This window comes from Pleurodeles waltl, chromosome 4_2 (genome assembly GCF_031143425.1).
Source record: "Pleurodeles waltl isolate 20211129_DDA chromosome 4_2, aPleWal1.hap1.20221129, whole genome shotgun sequence".
NCBI classification, from domain to species: Eukaryota; Metazoa; Chordata; class Amphibia; order Caudata; family Salamandridae; genus Pleurodeles; species Pleurodeles waltl.
The window spans coordinates 892,620,720-892,642,873 of record NC_090443.1 but is presented as its reverse complement, the minus strand read 5'-3'; the positions used below and the strand labels follow the sequence as shown (position 1 = coordinate 892,642,873).

At 46.8% G+C, this 22,154-nt stretch overlaps 1 protein-coding gene across 4 annotated transcripts in view; it reads left to right on the top strand.

Moving 5' to 3' along the window:
- Positions 1–22,154, top strand: part of OSBPL9 (oxysterol binding protein like 9) — an 875,847-nt gene that overhangs the window by 153,990 nt on the left and 699,703 nt on the right. For all 4 annotated transcript variants that reach the window (XM_069232680.1, XM_069232678.1, XM_069232679.1 and 1 more), the window contains exon 3: positions 562–640. In XM_069232680.1, the coding sequence (XP_069088781.1) occupies positions 562–640 (79 nt within the window). The remainder of the gene's footprint in view (positions 1–561; positions 641–22,154) is intronic.

The window sequence follows — 22,154 nt, the reverse complement described above, 5'->3', positions numbered from 1 at the left end:
TCTGTACCTCTTTGCTGCAGGTCTGCCATTCTACTAACCCCTCATCTCATTCTTCTGCACCTCTGTTGCATCTCTCACGTTGAGTGCCTGCATATTTGACATACCCTACCCCTTTTACTCTGCTACACCTGCAGCTTTTATTCTCTGCACTTCATCTCATCCTGCTGAACCTCTTACTTGGATGTACCTGCATGTCTGACTCTTACCAGACCTCATTCTGGTAGAGCCCTCACCTATGCATTCAGTTACTCACAACCCTCACGCTCCAATTACAGACCTATTCTCGCATTCACCCCCTCAGCCAGCCACACTACCACATACACAAACTGGGCAGTCACCGAAGAAGCACTTTCAATTAAAGGAAGCGGACCTCTTGGCTTTACCAGTGCTTGTCACTTTGGGGAGAGGTTGCCAAGGGTTAAGCAGTGAAGTTTCGCCAGTCACTTCCTGGTTTGCCTGCAGGCGCACCAGGGTCCCTTTCCCAGTCCAGTGGTGCAGTGATGCTGTGTGCTGCTGCTGTCAGTGGCTGCTGCTGACCAGGGTTTCTTCTTTGATTCGCAGGGTGCTGTGATTGGCATAGACGACGAGGACGACAGCACCTTCACCATCACTGTTGATCAGAAAACCTTCCACTTCCAGGGTGAGCAGACAGCGGAGTTTCTCTCTCACACAGCATGTACCGTGTTTGATGTGCTGCTTCGATATGATGTGTTTTTTCACAGATGTTATATAAGTTTCACGCTGCCTGGCACGGGCATGCCCACAAGGAACGCTCTGGATCCGAAGGGCTGCAGCTTGGGCAGGGAACCACGCCTGCAGTGGCTGCATCTGTGCCTGGAAAGGCATCCTTGGGAAGATTCAGAGATAAAAAATGGAAAGCAGATATGAAAGGAACACGGACTACCGTGACTGCTGCCGCTGAGGGTTGTGTTTGCACACTGTGATTGCTCTCCACGAGCAAGGATATCTGTTCTCCCTGCCCGAGTGGACAAAGTCGTAAGGCTTTTGGAGAGGTGGCAGTTTTGTGTGCTTCTGTGGTTAGTTGTTGTGGACAGGAGACCAGAGCCGCCTTTCGACTCCGACCTGAGCTGTGCTTCAGTAGCCGACAAGTTGCGTTCACTCTGCCGCACTTTTGTCTGTGTTTGCCCGTCCTGCCATCACTCACCTGCCATCTTTGTCTGCTCTCACTCACTTCATCCAATGGCACCTGTCACTGCTATGTGTCGGCACTGCATGCTGTGGCTGACGGGTAGAAAGGGTAAGGTATTGTTCTGCATGAGTCTTTGGAACACCCCAGCCTGCAGCCTGTTAGAGAAATCCCAGAGCCCATAATCTGTCTCTTTCTGCCATTTCAAAGTCCATTCATTTTGTTTGTTCCCCTCTTCTGGTGAAGTGCTGCACAAAGCTCCAAGTAAGGGGTTTTGGATTTGTGATGGCCTATCAGTCATTCACAGTAACTTGGAACCGTTTCAACTGACTGCTAATTAAAATACATATGAATAACGTTCTTCCAATAAGTAAATTATGAAAAATGTAAGTTGCCGGGATGTTTCCTACTATCCGCTGGCTGTTAGTGAATTTTATCTTTATGTACTTTGTGTGGAACTCTACTCCCATTTAGTGTCCCCTGTAACTCCAAGCATACATTTCACATCATTAAATTAACGTGAATCACCCACTGCAGTTGCCTGCGACCATTTTGTATTCTCTTTCGCTGCAGTTGCATATACCGGGTGCTGTGGCTGGCTCAGTGCGTCAGTCTGCTGAGTACACTGGACTTTCTGACTGATGGAGACCATTGATTGTGCTTTGCTGGAAATTCTGTGCTTGTTGCAAGTTTACAATCTCATAAAATTGCTTTAATGAAAATGCGGCATGATTTATGGGCTGCCTGGAGTTTGGAATTCTCCTCTCAGCAGTTTCTTGGGAAACACATACGTGAAAGCAGTAACCCCTTGTATTTAATGTACTTTGGGGCAACGGAAAGCTGCCTTCATTAACAGGACTCGGTGCCTTTTTATTTTATCTTTGGATGCTCTTTGTAAGTCTGACTCTTCAATACCTTGGCTATATGTTCAGGGATTAGGTTTAGCTCATTATATGCGCAGAGGAACACGTCTTTCGTGGATTGAGATGTTGTCACTGAAAATCAATTTCCTTTGCTTTCGTTTAGATATTCTATAAACGTGACTTCCTGTTAGGTTTTTCATAGGGATGTTAGGTGGAATTAGGGGAAGCAGTTGCTTGTAAATTCTTCCTCCATTGGCTCTCTTAACTGTGAACAGAATGTGAGTACACTGAATATTTGGCCTCCACTTGCACATAATCATTGCTCTCCCCAGTAATTATTTTTTTGTACTATGTAAGTGCCAACCCTCTGTTTAGTTGAAGAATAACCCCACGCCCACAGTGAGAAACTCGTCCGTATACGTTTATGCTGCACATAAACAATTTTTAACTTTAATTTCATTCCCTCTCTGCCCGACCTTCCCTTGGAGGGTTTGTGAGAAGAGGGAAGATACTGGTCCACCAACACATTCCATGTGCCCTTCCACTTCTCCTCGCCCCCAATAAACACAATCTGATGGCCTTAAGGTGGGGGACCAGAGAGATGCTCTGAATGCAATCCTATTATATTTCACTCCCTGTTCCTGCGGTGTAGTCAACGGCTTTGTGGCTGGAGTGAAATGAAACGGTAGTAGAGCGTTTTGGGCAGAGCTTGCTAGTCCTCCCCCATCGCTCACATCTGTCCTTCTCCCCCACACACCAGCCACAAGTGTGAGGAATGGAAGCTTAATATGACCTGGGAATGACCTGCTGGCGTCCAATCTTTCCCCTGCCGCCTTCTACCATTCGTTCGTCCGTATAAGATCCGAATAGCTAAGAGGCCTCCCAGATTTGTGGTGCTTACTATGGCTCCCCTCCAATTACTACTCATCTTTACCATTTCCCAGTAAAGACATTATTTCCAGTTAGCTGAGCATTCCTGATAGACTCATCCGTACAGTTCCAAGTGTTTACAAGTATGCATGCCACTATATTGTATCGTATTATGTCACTTACATTGCACTTCCTACCCCATTGCAGGGTACCAAAGCGCATTATCGGATGGGTAGTACCCTACACTGTGAGGGAATGTGTGCTGTTGTTTTTTATTTTTTAATTACGTGAGAATTATTTTAATGTTGTCTGTGAGTAATTGGAGTGGTGCTCTTATCTTGTCATGTGACATAGTCTAGCAGGGTGGTGGAGGAGGGAATTTCAGCGATAGATGCACAAATTCAAATTGTAGTTAGCTTGCTGCATATCACAAGTTATGTTTTTCGTTTTTTAATTATACTTTTACTATGTTTCTCTTGCTGACTGTTAAAGTTGGGAGGACCGCTCTCTAATGGACTTGTGAATTGGGGAGAGTGGGGCAGATGATGAGCAGAGGAAATGCAAAGATGCACAGATCTACCTGGATGGTCTGTGCCGTGGCTCTCCTTTATATAACAATTGGATCGTTGTTTGATTGCTAACTTTGTGGTGGTCTGGACCTGCATGTTTGAACTATGTTGGAATCCTCCAGCTGTATGCAGCATATCCCTCGAACCACTGGATTTCTCTCCATTTTGATATTGAGTGGTTGTTTGAGGCAGGTAGTAATAGGTATTTATTAGATGTGTGACCCATAAACAATTCTGGTCTGTTAATAGTGATACATGAGGGACGCCATGGTGTATAGGAGATCTATAGCTTGAGCTGAATACTGTCAACTGTGTAACCTTCAGAAGCATGATTCTTCTTCAGTTTACTGATTATAGTTGGCAATGAGGGGGTGTTAATGTGTCTTTCAAGGGCAATGAGTACTATTCAGTATTTGACTATATCCAGTCAGGCCTGCGTTGATTACAGGCAGCCATAAAGGATCTGGCTAACCTTGACTTCTGTCACCCTCAGTGACCCCGTGACTCCCCTTTCCGTCAGCCTTTTCATGGCGGTTCATACCGCCATGAAAAGGCTGGCGGAAGGGGGATTTGTAATCCCCTGGGCAGCGCTGCAAGCAGCGCTGCCCTGTGGGATTACAACCGCCGGGACCAACATGGCGGGAAATCGCCAGTCCCGGCGGTGCGACCGTAGCGCTTCCGCTGCGGTAGTAATTCCATGGGAAGCACCGCTAGCCTGTTGGCGGTGCTTCAGACAGAACAGTGTTTACATCTAGTGCAGCAGCAGGAAACAATTTATTTACTATATATACCAACAGAGAAGAGTATGTTAGCGATGCAGGGTGGAAAAGCTGTTTATGGCATGTAAGCTGTAGCCACACATGCTCTCCATACTCTTGCCATCTATTGTTGGGCTAGGACGTGTACCGGTTATTTTTCTTCGAAGAAGTCTTTTGAGTTATGAGATACAGTGGCTCCTCCCATAACTGGTAATGCATGTTCGGAGATACTCCATAATCACATTTTCTGCTGCTGTGGGGGGTCGGATGTGCTTCGCCAGGTCTCTGTCAATGTCACCTGGCACTCTTCATCGGGGCCTCTCGAATTCTCCACTGCCGGAGCTCACAAACAATCCTTCAGTGCACCAACCTTTTCAGATACGATTGTGGTCCCTCCATCGGATCTACATCTTTGTCGATGCCCTGCTTTGTTGAGTCTCATATTTGAGAATGTGAGTACCATAATGGAAAAGATGCCTGGTACTCGTGGGGAGATCAACACGTGGTCTGCAACCTCTGCCTGGAGCCAGAGCATAATGAGGCCTCCTGCTCTGCTTGCCTTCCACTCCAAAAGAACCGTCAGGACTTGTAGTGATCATTGACTCACTCTGCACACCATGGAGCAACATCAAGACGATGGTGCCGACCAATATCTTCGGGGAAGACGTTGAGGAGGAAGAAACATAAGAAGGAGTTGACATCAAACTGATTGCATCCTTCGGCCTGGACCTGAATGACCTTCAGGCTACAAGATCCAAGACCTGCAGCCCACGCTGGGCCAGCAGCAGAAGTCAATTTCTGTGAGTAGTAGTTCACATCAAGCCACTCACCACCTGTCTGGGGGGCTAGGGGCAATACGCCCAGTGCACAATCTGTGACCCAGCCTTCTGGGCTGCCACTGGCCCCCAGCTATGGCCAGCACTGATCTAAGGCTTTGGGTCCAAATTAGACTCCAAACCTGGTGTCGAGCAAGCTGCGCAGTACCTGGCCCGAGCCAACACTGACAATTCCATTGTTGACCTCTAAGGTTTCGACGTTGGCTTTAACGGAAACTGCTGAGCTTGGAAAATGCATTCTGTTGAAAACAGCCCCAAGGCTTAGGCGTCCAGCCGGCCAGCCACGGTACACTCTGAAGACCGAGACTTACCCATCCTTCAACGCCTGCAGGAAGAGCTGGACTCTCGATAGCGAAGGCTATTTGTGGCAGACTCTCCCTTGTAAGAGGAAGTTGACTTTTGAGGGACAATTAGCATGGGAGCCCCCACCCCCTCCAAAGCTGAAGAAGTGTCAAGACAAGAGGAACCAGTCTAGTGCCCCCAAGACTGCTCCTCCACCTCTTCTCCTCCTCCACCTCTTCTCCTCCTCGTCCTCTTCCTCCACCCACTCCAACTCCTCCTTCTCCTCCTCCCAACACCCTTTCCCAGAAGAGTCTACACATTACTCCTATGGGAAGAAAAGCCTTCAGCCCTTGAATTCATATAACTCTTTTTGTGATCCTTATCCCTGGGATGACCCATGGGATGATTATGGAGTTGTGCCTCCAGGTGACAACAACCCGACCATTACCCTGCCAAGCCTTACCCTTCTGACAATACCACTTTGTTTCACAAAGCCATTTATAGGGATGTCACCTTTTTAAAGGTGGACATACACACCATGCAGAAGAGGAGGATTTCTTGGTAAAACGCTCTCCCACACTCCGCTTGCCACTCAGTTAATGCCTATGGTTAAGGGAATGCTTAAGTCTACGGGAGAGGTCTTAGGCTATTGTTGTCATCCCAAGGGTTGACAAAAAAGTGCAAGCATTGACCCTATGACTCTTTCAATAATAGAGTCAAGATCCTGCCAAATTCTTTGGTGGTGCATGCCACTTCTAAACGGGCAAAGGCCCAAGGTACTGAGGATAACCCGCCACCTTAAAAGGCCAGTAAAAAAAGATGCAGTGGGAATACTAGTTGCCTTACATTCACAACTCAGTGGCATATCGCCAACTCCATAGTGTTGCTGGCGAGATATGACCATGACCAATGGATGAAATGGAAGGCGGAGTCAAACGCATCCCACACCAATACAGGCAAAGTGCACAGGCAATTATAGCAGAGGGGCAAACAGTCTTCAACACCACCATAAGGTGTGCTCTTGATGCAGGTGACACCACCGCCAGGGGCATACATCTCAGTTTAACAATCTGAAGGCATGCTTGGCTCCATATCTCTGTCTTTAAGCCATAGGTCCAGCAGCGTTTGATCAACATGCCCTTTGTTGGGGAACACCTCTTTCGGCGCAAGTGGATCAGATGCTGGATAAAAATAAAAAAAGATACAGATAGAGCCAAAGCAATCAGGCTTCTGCGTCTCCATTGCCCGTGCAACTTTTTGCCGCTTACAAGCTGTCTCGTCCTCATACCAGAGGCAATAAAAACAACGACAAGCCTCCAGGAGTTATCCCAGGAGTGCCTTTAGGCGAAACAATGCAAAAAGCAGGGGTAAGTGTGGAGCAGCTAAGGAAGCCGCACCCCCTAAGCAGTGACTTTGTACCCCATTCCCCCAATCACTCAATACCTCCCTGGGACATCTGCAGGGGTTCCTTCCTCAATGGCGAAACATCACCACAGAACAATGGGCCCTGTCTATTGTAGAGAAGGGTTACTGCCTGGAGCTCACAGCCCCAACAACAAGCACCCCCTCCATAGCCCCTCCCTTTCACTACAACACCAAAGACCCATACAAGTGAGGGTAGACACACTCTGCTCAAGAGAGCCATAGACCAGTGCAGCACCAACAATGTGGCTAAGGGGTGTACTCCCTTTACTTTCTAATCCCCAAAAAGGATGGGCCTGAGGCCATCTCAAGCAGGGGAAGGCAGAACAAAGGATTTCCTGTGGGAGAGGGGGCGCAACCTCCTCTCCTTTGGAAATTGTTGGCACAAGGCTGAGGAGGGGTAGCCTCCCCACATCACCGGTTTGCTTTGGAGGGCACATTTGGTGCCCTCTTTGCATAATCCAGTTTGCACCAGTCCAGGGACCCCCGGTCCCTGCTCTGGCGTGAAACTGCACAAAGTAAAGGGGAGTGACCACTCCCCTGTCCATCACCAACCCAGGGGTAGTGCTCCGAGCTTCCCCAGGTGGCCACTTGATTCTGCCATCTTGAAATCAAGATGGGCAGAGGACCCTGGGAGCCTCTGACAAGTCTGGTTAGGCAGATGATGTCAGTGAACCCCTCTGATAGGTGGTCACCTTGCAAAGATACCAAGCCCCTTTTTGGGCTATTTAAGGACTCCCTTGTGGGTGGGTCTCCAGATTCGGCATGCAAGACTCTACCAGGACTCCTCTGCAACGACCTCTTGTGCTCCTGGCCACTGGAACTGTTGCTGGATTTCACAGGAACCAAACAAGACTGCAACACCGAGACAACCTCTTCTTTCAAAATTGTTTCCACGGTTCCTGTCAGCAACTTGCAACATTTCCACTCTGGGGTTGGCAAGACTTCAGCTGCACCAAAGAAGCAAGAAGGAATCTCCTTTGGAGTGAAGGAATCCCTCCCCTGCTTGTGCAGGCAGCAACAACGTCCAGCTGCTGGGATCTGCTATCCTCTGGACCTGCGAAGATTCTCCAACACAGGTGGTGGTTTTGAAGGGCCCTCTGGGTCCCCCTCTGCCTTCTTTCCGACTTGGGTGACTCGACGGTGAGTCCTTGCCTTTTTCTCCAAGACAGAACCCCTGTCCACTGTGACTGTTGCAGCAGCCAAGGCTTGTTTACTTCTGCTCAGAGGGATCTTCAGGGTTAAAGTAGCTCCGGCCCCCACCACTCTACCTCTGCAAGGTCAGTCTCCTCTCTGCTGCTCCTCCACTGACCTGGGACTCTTCCTTAGGTGTTCTGGGCTTAAACCTGCAGCTTACTGTGCCTGCTGCCAGTGGGTTGTTTGTTGGGGCTCCAACTGCTTCTGCTGGCTCTACTGTCTTCTGAGGGTCAGCCCAGACTCCCTTTCAAGGGTCGAGTCCCCTGGACCATGCTGGTCCTCTTCAGCTCTGCAAATCTCCAACAGCTCCAGTTGCATTTGCTTGAGAGTGTTGGTGGTCCTCCTGACCACTGACCCGTCTGCAATCCGGCGACCGCCGATGGACACCTCCTAGGTGACATCAGGGACTCTTCTGCAGCTCCTGGACTCTGCGGCTGGACTTCATCCACTACTGTCGGCCCGGAATTTCACCCACAGAAAGGTGGGCATTTCCTCCTGCCCCACTTAGACACTCCTGCTTGGACTGTCCCCTTCTTTTGCAGGTACTCTTCACCCAGAATCCACAGTTGGGTTCCACTGGTCTGCTTTTGTTCTTGAAATATTCCATTTACGAGTCCCCATGTTAGCCTTTGGGACGACCAGGTAACTTATCTCGGCTCTCCTTGTCTTCGGCGGTCTTCTAGATACTTGCCTCTTGGGGTTCCACTCTCTCCCAGCCATTGGCTAAGTGCTCCATATCCTCTGGTGGGGACCTATTCTCGCATTCCACCTTTTTAGTATATGGTTTGGTCCCTGTAGGGCCCTTGCTATTTTATGCTATTTTCTAATACTTACCTGTGTATATTTTGTGTGTACTTAACTCCAGAAGAGGGCCTGCCTGTAGTAATCTAGTTTGGTGTTCCTGTAATAAAGTCCTTTCATGTGTGATACATTACTGTGTGAATACTGTGGTACTGCAAGTGCCTCACACTCCTAGATAAAGCTTGGCTGTGCACCACAGCTACCACTAGAGAGCCCTGGCTACCTAGACACTATAGCACTACTTAATGAGGGTTGCCTGGACCCATTATAAGGTGTAACACCATAGGTGTCCACCACAACTGGGCCAGCCTCCTACTGTATGGCAACAATTGTTGTGGGGCAGACCCTTCTTAAACCTAGTCCCCCAAGTGACCATCTCCACAGATGCCCCTCCCAAATCACTGTTCAGGGTCTGTGAACACCCCTTCAACAGATCTTCCACACCCCTTCAACAGATCGTCCACATAAACTACCTGTAAATGTGTCAGTTCAATTGGCTCTGAAGCCCTTCTTCTGCCATGTGATGTGCATCACAAGACAATCCTCATCAAAACTGATAGCATGACTGCCATGTGCTACCAGCAAAAACAAGGGGAAAGCAGGGACTCGCTCTCCCCACAGCTCGGCATTAGCTTAGGACATTTGGCACTGCATGATCCACCACAGAGTACACCTTCTAGCAGAGCAGAATACAGCAACAAGTCCATGAGTGGGAACTCCTCAATCTCCTGCTCCTCTATTTCTAAATTGGGTGTTTCCCAAGGTAGCTCTATTAGCCACCGCAGAAAACGCCAAATGCCCAAGCTTAGCTTCCGCACTTACTTACCCTCAGTCCATGGGTAATGCTCTTTGGATGAAATGGTGAAGGATATTTGCCTATGCTTTTCAGCCTCTCCCACTCCTTCCATACGTGATTCAGAAGCTTTTTCGTGCTAGTGGCTTCCATGTGGGCCAGGCTGGCGTGGTTCACAACCCTTCTTGAGTTGTCCGTAGTCCCTCATTAGAAGCTCTCCAACAGGCCATACCTTCTCATTCAACACCACGGCACACTCAGGCATCCCAATCCCAGACAGTTCAACCTGGTGGACTGGCTCCAGAGGTCTTAGAGTTTGGTTATCTCAATTTGTTTTCTAAATGTATGTCCATCCTCAAGGAGGCTCGAAGCCCACCACTCAAGTCTGTTATGCAGCAAAGTGGAAGAGATGTGTCCCCAATTACGTAAGCAAAAACATTGATCCACTAAAGCCAACAGTGCATGCCATTGTATATTACCTGCTGCACTTAGACTCGGGCCTAGCATACACACTTCTATTCGTTTACGTTTAGCTGTAGTGGCAGCATATTTAGAAAATAGTAAAAACACTACACTATTCAGAGCACCAGTCATCAAATCGTTCATGGAAGTACTTAAGATGGTTATCACTCCCAGGATACCCCCATCCCATCCTGGAACTTCAATATAGTCCTCACTAGGCTCAGGCCAACCCCCTTTTCTACCTCTCCAATCATGACCTCTCCAATTTTTGTTTTGGAAAGTTACATTCCTGGTCGTGAGCACTTCACTGTGACCCATGAGCAAGACTCAAGGTCTCACTGTGGGAGAGCTTTTTTTTAAGGTTCACGCTGACAGGATACTCCTTGGAAATAACCCAAAGGTTCTAGTCAAGGTGATCTCTCCTTTCTATCTCCACCAGGCAGTTGAACTTCTGGTGTTCTTCCCACATCCAGAGTCCGTAGCAGAGAGAGCCCTTCACACACTAGATGTAAAAAGGGCACTCCTGATCTATTTTGATAGGTCAAATCATTTTGTAAAACGTAACAATTATATTTGTTGCCTACTCTAAAGCTCATAAATGCAGTGCTATGTTAAAAGCAGGGGTAGCTCAAATGAATTCAAATCTGCTACAGTAAGACCAAAATACAGCTTCCTGCTCCACCAATGCCCCATTCTCCATGTAAAAAAAGTGGCTTCTGTGGCCTTTCTAGGTAACAGCCCAATAGCTGACATTTGTAAGGCAGCTACCAGATCCACCACACATATGTTCTCCAAATACTAATTTGTGGATGTCCTAGAATGTTATTAGGCCCAAGTGGGCCAGGTTGTACTACGTATACTTTTCCAAGACTCTGCAGCATTCTCTGGCTAGTCACTGCTTTGTGAGAGAACTGCGTAGTATTTTTATGAATGACGTGTCTACAGCTACACATGTCATGAGTGGAAGTTTTACTTATCTTGTAAGCATCTGTCTGTGGCATGTAGTGCTGTAGATTCACATGCAAGTACCCTCCCAGGAAACCTTTCGTTGTTGCAGATAACGTTTTCCTTTAACATTATTTCCTTCATACCCTTTTCTCCTTACATGGTCATCATTGTGCATTCTCCAGCTCCATCCTCACACGCCATGTGGGAAAACAATCCAAATATGGAGCTGATGCCTATATGCATTACCAGTCATGGGAGGAGTCATTAAATCTTGTGATTCAAAAGACTTCTTAGAAGAAGAATAAGCTGTTTACCGCAATAGAGGACAGGAGTATGCAGTGCACATGAATCTACGGAACTACATGCCACGAACAGATGCTTACAAGGTAACACTATCCTTCACACCCAAGCACACAGAGTTTGCAGCTATCAGATTTGCTCCTGAAGTTCCTGAACGTTTACAATTCCAATTCTAAAGCTGTATGGCAATTGTATTGACACCATTATTGATGTCAGAAAGCAATGCACAAAACAATGTGACCAAGCTAAATGTTTTTATATCTAAATTGGAGATCCAAAAACAACTCCAAAATGACGCATCTTATCCACTGAACTTTCTGTATTCCCCCCTAACCAGCCACACACAATAGGAAGCTTAGGTGTACCTGGATGGGCCATGGCTGGCAGAATGGAAGGGAGGAGCTGGGCACAGTCCCACTTACACTTGAACAGACTGTTTTGCCTCCACAAAAAAGGGCTACGTACCCTTTGCAGTTAGTCTGGAACCAAGACAAGAGAAGCAGGATACCTGGGGGACTTCAAAGCGAAACCCCCTAAAGCTCCTCCCCCACTTCAACTGGGTATAAATACTTGATCTTAGATGCCATCACTTAAGTACTCTTTTGGACCTGTGGATACTCTGCTAGAAAGCAAGACTGCTGGACTGCTGAAGGACTACCACCATACTGTCCTACTGCCTTGCTATGCTGATCTCCTGCATGCTGCCCTCTACCTAGGTGAGAAGGACTTGATCTGCATCTCTTGAAGCCAGAACCACAGAGTGACTGCAAGGGCTAGTTGGCTGGCCTTCTGACTTAAGCCTTAGGGACAGAAGGCTCCAACAACCTTGCACCTGCACCATGACTTTGCCATCTGTGAATCTACCCTGGCAAGTGATGTCACTCTAGTCCTGGACCATTGGAAGTGGGCCTAAGGTGCTCTGCCAGCCCCTGTATGTTTAGCTCTAATTCTGCCTTTCAGGTTCCCCCTGGGAAGACACCATCCCTCATACCTGAGCAAGAAGCCTATAGTCTACATAAGCAGTTGTAGTGAAGCAAATCAGCACAGTTGTGGTCATCTGGCTGGAAACTCCCTCTAAGGTACATAGGTCAAAGTAGTGTTTTGAATAATAACTAATAAATATAATAAAACATCTGATGTTCCAAGAAAGGATCCCCACGTAAGAGTATGTTTGTTTCTGTGAACATTGGAGACAAAGCGTACCACTTTTGCCGGAAACCTATGTTACTGCAGCCTTTAGGAAAGCAGAGGGAAAGAAATGTCTTGTTTAAGAACGCAGTGCTGACATAGGCGAAGAACAGCTAGATAGAGAAAATAAAACAAGACCGCAAATGTGGCTAATGTTAAAATAATATAACGAAGGTGAATAAAATACATCAAGGTTAAAGTGCACAACGGCAGGCCTAGTTTGCTGAAAATATGTGTATAAAACTATAGCTAAAATGCCTACACAACAATAGAACTGCCACATCTCCTCTGCTGCACTGTGCAACCCCGGGCAGATCAGATACATCTCTGCTGTTGTGTAGATCGGAACTACCTTAAAGACCTACATCGCAGCCCATCGCCCCAACGGAACCGCTGCTGCAAGAAGCATTCTCAGTGCAGACCCCCACAACCCTAGTCAACGACAGCCTATCTCAAGCCCTCATCAACAGGATCTTTTACGCAGTGGGACCTCACACCGCTGCCTCCCCGTATCTCTGAACTGACGCATCTTCAGTGCTAATCCTTGTCCCAGTTGGAATCTCACTCATAGGCAAGACTGCTGGTTTAGGGATGACAGCACTTTTGTTTGTAGGCAACTAGGACAATTCTACAACAAGTTCCAACTGTCGGCCCAACCCTCCCGGCTCACAATCAGTACCTCACCAAAAACAATAACCAGTAAAAGGTGATTTCTGGCAGCCTTTATGCATGGATTCTAGAATGCAACATCTCAGGGACTTGCGGTGGAATGGAAGTTACCCTTTTCTCACGCTAGCAATAAGTCTCAGTCACACACAGGCAATGAAGGAGATGCAGGAGTTTTCAATAGGTTTATTGAAAAGACTGCAATCTACGGTAAAATGCATGATCTGCAATGATTAGGATAGCCCATAATAAAATAATCATAATTGTAAGGAGGAGAGTTGTGCATACTAAGACCCCACCATTGTACAATAAACATGAGATTTAAAATCCCTAGCATAGAGAACCTAATCCCTAACCTAATGAGAGCTAGGTGTGATAAACCTAATCAACCAGAACCGTGTCCATGAGAAGCACCCCCAACCCTTGATACCTTGGAATGAGGTCTCTAGATCAGACTCTGTGGTGACACGAAGACTGGGTCTGCATCAAGGCGATATGCAGCATAGGTGGCATCCATAGCATCTGGTAGAAATCCCTCTGATAATCTTGTCTTGTGAGATCTTGGAGGACCCCTGACACAGATATGTTCTCAAACAATAGATAAGGGGGCAGGCTTGTGGCAGCAATTATGTAAACAATTCCCACCAAAAGTACATTATGTTCCTGTTACACCTAAGTGGGAAAGGGACATAATGTAAGTACCTACGTACAACACTTAATTTTGATGCTGATAGTGACACCTTCACAGAGTGGCACTGATAACATAAATTAAAACATTGCTCTAACTCTAAACAAAGGCAGCCATCTTAAAAGAAAGAATAAAATAATTAGGCTAAGACTGAGCAAGCTATGTAGGTTAAAAGTCACTAGGTGACAGAGGCACAGGCCTGCAAGCCAGAAGGCTAAGCTAAACTCCTGATTCCCCTTAAAAATAAGTAGGGTCCACTACATCCTCACAGTGCTCCGCAAACTAGGAATGAAGATACTTAATTCAACGGAACTAACTGGTTCCCTGTAGACAGCCCGCACTCCATCGTGGTCGGCCTGAACTTGTGACTTTGTCCTGGTCCGATGTAACCAGATATCCATAGTTGGTGCTTTGTGCTTTTTGTCACTATTTTTATTAACATCTTAAAAAGTACCTGTCTCTGTTCTTCTGATTGAATTTTTGTCATTCTGGCCTTGTTTTATTAATTAAAATTGAATCTATCTTTCTAATTATGTTATGGGCTCATTTTGTGGTGTGTTTTCACTGTGTTGCTGTCTAAAGTGTTGCACAAATACTTTACACATGGCCTCTGAGTTAAGCCTGACTGCTCTGTGCCAAGCTTCCTAAGAGTTGAGCACAAGTTAATTTTGAGTTTGCTTGTGACTTCACCCTGAGAAGAATTGTGGTTGCTAGTGGAGAAGGGTTTGACCACCCCTCTTCCCCAACCAGTAACCCAGTTCCCCACACAATTGCTGATGGTTGAAATGCCTTAGATGTTGACTTGACATGACCAACTCGCTGGGCAGAGCGATTTCATGTCTGTGGTCTTGAGACGCCACGACTGGCTGAGAACCACTGTCCTCTCAAGGGATGTCCAAGCTTCGCTCATGGACATACCCTGTGATGGTTCTCACCTCTTTGGTGAGGAGGCAGACTAAGAGCTGGAGCTCTTAAAGGATGATCGAGCTACGGACAGATCCTTGGGATAATCCAGGGCCCCTCGCCAACCCAGTCTGCTTTTGCCCCTCTGTTGCTATGCAGGGGCTACCAACCATGTCATTTCCTGCCCAGCCGCCAAGGCAAACAAGGTTCCCAGCCTTTTCATGGCCGTGGTTCCCAAAGATCACGTGGGGCCACCAGCTGCAGCCTCGCTACCACGTTAGTTGCCCTTTACCAGCACAGGATCCCAGTGGGAGGCAGGATCCGCCAAAACCTGCCCTGCTGGAAGTCATTAACATCAGATCAAGTGGTTTTTGCATATCATCTAGAAGGGCTACTTCATCTCTTTCCTGGAAACTTCTCCACCCATGCCACCCATTCATGACCAACTGACTGAGGACCATCTCTTCCAGCTCTGTTAAGAAGTTCTCGCTCTTTTGGCCAAAGGTAATGGTTGCTATTTCCGCTACCTTCTGGTGCCCGAAAAGGACAGAGACCTTTGCCCTATCCTATACTTAGGCTTATTCAAATTCTTCCTGAAAAGGGAGAAGTTCTAATTGTTCACTTTAGCTCAGGTCACATCTGCCCTGGAGACTGTATGGTGGTGTTGGACTTGCAGAAGGCATATTTCCACATCCTTGTCCCGTCAGCCCACAGGCCCTACCTGCAGGTCACAGTGGGTGAAGAGCACTTCCAGTTTGCTGTGCTCCTCTTTGTCCTCACAATCAACTATTGGGTGTTCACAAAATCAATGGCGGTTATTGCAGCACATCTGGGATTCCGGTCTTCCCCTACTTCTATGATTGCCAGGCCACATGGCCTCCTGCATCCTTGTGACACATGCTCCTTGGCAGATGAGGGCTCTGCAGTGGGAGAATCTCTCCGACCTAGGCCACGTCTCGGAAGGAGCTGCAAAAGACTTGCAGTGGTTGCTGATAAACTGTGATAAGGTCAGCAGCAGACCCCTCCTCCTTCCCCATCCAGAGCTGACGGTAGTGACAAAAGCGTCACTTCTGGGATGGAGTGGCCTTCTGGGAGAGGTGGAGTTCAGAGGTCTCTGGTCTTGAACAGAGTCTGTGCTTCACATCAATGTTCTGGAGCTCCAGGCTATCCTTTTGGCATTGAAAGCCTTTCTTTCTTCATTCAAGGGAAGGCTAATGTAGATGTTCACAGACATCATTCAGACATGTGTTACTGCAGCAAACAGTGTGGGGTGGGGTTGTGGACCCTTTGTCAAGAGGTCCTGCACTTCTGGACATGGCTGGAATGTCAGGACATAAGGTGGTTCAACACCTGGTGGGCTCTTTGAACACCAGGGTAGACAAACTTAAATGTCAGTCCCTAGCTGATAATGAATGGTGTGTTCACCTGGAGGTGGTGCAGGGTCTCTTTTGGGGCAATGTCAGCAGTTTTGTGCGCTGGAGTTTCCAAGGCGATTGTGGCTCAGAGACGCTATTTGTCTTGAGTGAACTCCAGCCTCCTGTACACCTTTCTGGCGATACAACTCCTGCCCAGAGTTCTCAAGAAGATCATGAACAACCGGGACCAGGTCATTCTTGAGGCTCCAGATTAGACACGAAGATTTTCATAACCTGCTCTTCTGAGCATGATCTTCGGTCCTCTGATCGGGTTGCCCCTTAGGGGCATCTTCTGTCATAGCAACAGGAGCAGGTTCTACACCTGAATCTGAGTATCCTCCGTTTTCATGAGTTCATTGCAATCCCCCACCCCTTTCAGCACTCCTATTCCATGTTCTTCTATTTGTTCTTTCTTTGGCCCAGCAGGGCTCTTCTCCAGGCACTGTTAAAGGTTATCTGTCTGCCATTTTCGGCCTTCTTGCTGTCTCTGGACCAACCTTTTTTCAAGTCACCCGCTGTGACTAGCTTCCTAGTAGGGTTACAACACATGCTCCCCACTCATGCCATTCATCATGCCCCAGTCGGATCATAACCTGGTCCATACCTTACTCATGTGTTCTCCCACTCAGCCGATACACAACTGCCCTCTTAGCCTGCTGACTATCAAAACGGCCTTTCTAGTGCCCACAACATCGGCCAGGAGGATCAACGAACAGCAGGCCCTCTCTGTACACCCTCGTTATACAACGTTGTACCCAGAGACGCTTGCTTCTTTCTTTTCTCCGCTTCAACCTTCTGCAGACTCCACCGTCTGGACCCAAAAAGGCCATTGTCATTCTACATTGATCACACAAAAGAGTTCTGGGTGGGCAATCAACTTTTTGTAGGATATGTTGGAGCTAAGAAAGGGAAGGCAGTGCAAAAATGGACCATCTCACAATGGATAGTGTTCTGTAAGAAAGATCTACTATGCTTTGGCCAAAAATCAACCCCCCGAGGTTGCATGCTCATTCATCCAGAGTCAAGGCTGCAACCACTGCGTTAGCTCATGGAATTCCTATCCTGGACATCTATCAGGCAGCAATGTGGGCGTCGTTGCACACGTTCATCAAACACTACTGTCTGCTTGGTCAGGTCAATCTTTGCCTGTTCAGTCCTGCAGGACTTTTTGGTATAAATATTTGCAGACCCACCTCCGGGGAGGTATTGCTTGGGTATCTATCCTAAAGTAAGGAACCTGCTTCTAGAAGTCTCTGTCAGATGAACCAGTTCCTTACCTTCAGTAATACCTTATGTGGTAAAGACTCAGTCTAGCAACAGGTTCCTTACAGACCCTCCCATCTTCCCCGCTGTGCGAACTTGATCAATTAAGGTAACTTTTTTGAGGGCCTTAATAATGCACACCAATATGTCAGCATTTGTCTTGGTTCCGCACTTCTTGCCTGGAAAGTTGTGAAAAGAAAGTGACATCAGTGCTATGGGGTGTCACCTATATAGGCCTCGCACACAACACGTCAGACGTGGAGACGAACAACACCACTTACCAACATGCAAGGCTACTGCTCAAACATTTCTAGATTCAGTCTCATTCCTGGGGACTATTCTTAGGTAAGAAATCTGTGGCTAGATAATCTCTACCAGATAAGTCATTATTGAAGGTAAGTAACTAACATGTTCATATACCCATTAAGAAAAAGGTGTGTAGCCGTAAAGTGTAATATCTCATGGTCTACCCAGCAAAACTACGAGTGCAATGGGTTTTCACAAGAGCAGAAGAACAAAGTCCTTAAAGGACAACGTTAGGAGGCACTCAAAAAAGGCAGCTAAGAAGAAAGTTATGATCGATGCGGAACATGCCCTAACCACCTCCTAAGCACTTGATAATGATTAGCGTGCAAATCTACTATGGTTTTAAATTATAGCAATGAAGAACCTGTATTGTTATAATAATAATACAGGCCAGTGCAGGCATGGAGAGCCTAAATACACCCCCTCCAGCGTGAATTGCCATATTGAATTTTCTCTCTGTTTTACATATATATATTGTTTTTACTTTTATATCCTTATGTTACGGGCTTGAAAGCTGGGAATACACTGGCATGTGGATGGTCAGTGAGGGTGGAGCGGTGTTGCGGAAAACATTTATGTTGCTTGCAATTATGAAACGGTATACAATAGCATCTAAGATTGTTGTACACCGTATTGGATTATTCTAGGTGTTGTGTACTTACAAGGAATATTTACCTCATCCAGCTCATAGTCAAGGGGAAGTAGCCATTATCATAAGGCGGCGCGCCTTCCACTTTCATATGGGTCATGCCGTGTCTGGTTTGAGTAGTAGATAAATTATAGTCCTGGGACAATTAATGGATCAACCAATAATGCTGATAAGTATATATAGACCCAACACAGATACGCTTGATGATACCTACTAACTGTTGGCCATTGGAGGCACAAAACATTGTATGGGATGGTTACTTTAATTTAGTGCTATATGGTACTCATTGACTGTACACCCCCATCACTTAAGTCGCTTACCAATTACATTGATGAACTAGGGCTTGTGGATGTATGGAGAACACTACATACTGAAACAAATTAATACCACATCACTCAATGATGAATCATTCCTCCCATGAAGATTTCTGTTTTTGTTTGACTGTACTGATGGCATGAGTGGGCTCAAGCATTTACAGTGCACTATATCAGACCACTCCTCTTTGCTGTTAAGTTTTAATCTGACAACTAGGGCAGAGGTACAAAGGCAGTGGTGCTTCCTGACAGACACTCTTAAAGTCAGGGTATTTATACAATTGCTAGCCACAGCAATTACATATTACATTACTAACAATACAGATAGTGTATCCTCTCAGGCTACGTTACGAGAGGTTGCCAATGAGGTTATAAGTAGGTAGACTATCTTCAAGCAGGTGGGTGTTCTCAGATACATTTGAACATAATTACATAAATGTGAAAAGGAGATTGCAGGACTAGAACAATTGTTGCAGTCCAATCCTAGACTAGAGTTCGTGCAGAGTATGTGCACATTCTTAGACTAATTGTGATGGAGACTCACACTTTATACTGCTTACACGCTGGTCCTGTTTGATGTGAAATAATTACAGTGATCATTTAGCAACATGTATAAGGATACACACAGATTCATGTAATGAGATTGTGCTTGAATAACTATCTGTCTCTCCCATACAAACTGAGAAATGCAAAGATAGAGAACAAATAGGTCTGTATGTATGGTATGTATGAGTTTGGTGAATGGAAGTTTCACAGTTGAATGCACACAAATGGGATACCTTGTGAGGTCGTGACAAAAGCCAACTGGCCCTGTGAGGCATTGGTGTGCTGGCTTAAACATTTTGAGCCAGGTATACAGAGGAAACTGATTTCATTAGTGCATCTGCCCTATGTTTAACTCCACCAGGATGCCCTTTGGGGGGAAAAAGAATCCTCAGGACACCATAGACTATTTTAAATTAGGATCCCACCTAATAACCAAAGGCTTCCCTACCTAGGTTGAGCCTGTCCACATATACTAGGGATCTGGACGAGGACTCTATGATGAAGCATGTCACTTGGAATCCCAGTTGGTGAATATCTTTATAACACCATATGGTAATCCTCTTTGGTGGGTACAGAGAGATAGGCTGTGCACCGTAGGGGTTCCCTCCTGTTGTTTTGAATGGTTAGGTGTTTGGAAAGGTAAGCAAAACCTGTATCACTCCCTCCTTCTTGGATTATAGTGTAACGGCAGTAGAAGTAAAAGATAGACAAAAGAAGCAAAATACAGGTCCAAGAAATAAGTATTTTAGATATTGGACATCCACCACACGCTTAATTATGGTAGAAAACGTAGGACTGACATTTACTAATGAGGATGTTAACTCCATCCTCTCATGGGCACTACTTCTGGGAGATCTTTACATCACACATGCACTGTCCAGAACTGATGACTGTGAGACCTTGAGTGAACTATAAAAACTACAAAAAACTATTTAAAAAAAATAAAACTGAGGTTAAGATGCTCTTACATGGGGTGATAATCGCGGAATACTTAAGATCTAATGCCTCGCCCAGGGGCTTCATCAGAAACAGTGCACCAAGAATTGTTCTGGGGGATCCTACTGTTAGATGAGATTGGTCACTAATAGCTTGGCTCTGCACCCGTGATCACCTGGTGCTTATTATAAAAACAGCCAAGAGACTTTCAGATGTCCTGACCATACAAATACAGATCAGTGAGAATCACCTCAAGACCACAGTGCAGATTAGGTCATACAAGAAAAGATTAGAAGAAATCAATCAAGAAATGACGGACATTACCTCACACAGTCAAAAGCACAGAAACATCAGAAGGACGTGAAACTGTTCTCCCACAAGAAAGTATATCTATCCTGTACACTAGACCACAAACCCCAGAATGAAAAAGTCAGTGATGGGGAGGATTACCAGTCTACTAGCAGAAGCAGTTCTGCGGACATGGAAGCTTGGAGTAGTGAGGAGGACCAACAAGGAAAACGAAGAGACAGACTGAAAGAAAAATCCTGGGAACATGGATAGAACGCATACAGTAGTTTCTAAATCTATCTTTTTACCAACCACTCCTTCAATTTCCACCTCAACAGTACATGGGTTGGATGAACCAGTATACCCATACCTCCCTTTAGGCTTCCTTTCTACAACAGAGCACATTTTTTAAAGATAGGTCAAGGGCACCAAATAAGATGAAAAGGGAGACCCAGGTCCATTGGGAATAGAACTAGAGGGTGCATATATAGAACACAAACAAGGAGCCCCCACCTGCACCAAGTACCAGCGCAACCTAGGAGTGAACTTAAGCAATTAGGAGTTGAGCTTGGTGCAGCTGACAGTTTTGAACAAGGGATTGAATTGTGTACCAATTCCGGCGTTGGACAAATTCGAACTCGATTGTCAACTGGCTGAATTTTTGAATTTTGCTTGAAATTAAAAGCCATTTTTGACAAGGAGATACACATATTGACAGAGGTGACCCAGGTCTTCCTAAGAGAAATCAAAGTTCTTCCCTGCCATACCAAGCATACTAGTAGAAATTCTCACCTTTGAACCGTCGGTTACAAAGGAACTGGAAATGAGTCATCCAATGAAAATCAGAACCTTCCACAACATCAAAAGAAGAAAATCTGACCTGGCGGTCACAATCAAGCTTTCAGACCTGGAAGGTGGGATTGTGATTCAGAACACAGAATGCTACAGACAAAAATGTCTTTGCCTACGAGAGGACAGGAAGAATTAGGTAGTTCTTGAATCAGATGCAACCCCTCCATTTCTCTGAGAAATAAAGGACATGGTAGAGGAAGCTAAAAAAAGAAACTAGATTTCCAAAAAACAAGCCCACTTTCTAGTGAATACAGATCCAACAATCCCCTATTTTTCGGTCCTGTCCAAAATACATTAAAACAAAATTCCGGGGCGTGGCTTCGGGCGTCAAGATGGCGGTCGCACTCTGAGAGTGCTCTGGACCCCTCCGTCATCCGCCCGTAGTTAGAGTGGCCTGACCGAGCCGGAGACGTCATTTTGACAGTCCTTGTGAACCCTGGGCCCCTGAGAGGCTCCGGCGAGGAACTCCTGGCGAAAGCAGCCCCCGTTGTCGAGCCGCGACCGTCCCGTCCCCGAAAACAAAATGGCGGCCGGGACTGACTTCCGCGGCTGAGCTGGGGCCGGACCGGCGATCCCCCCGGACGCGGCCGCGCTGGAACAGAGGTGCGACGGGGTAAGAAGGGGACCCTGGATAGGGTTGAGGCTACGACCCTAGCGCGGCTCCCGCGGCGTGTGGGGGCGGCGCCACTGCGTCTGGAGGAAGAGAGCGCCGTGTGGATGAGGCTGCGGCCGTGCGCAAACTTGGGGACAGCGGTGGAGGGAGCTAAGCGGCTGCGTTGTATCCGGGACCCCGCTGGCCGGAGCTGGAGAGGCGGAGGGGCGGTTGCAGAGAGGGACTCCCTGGTGCCCTGAGTGACGGCGGAGGCATGCCGGGGGTCCACGGAGCGCGGCG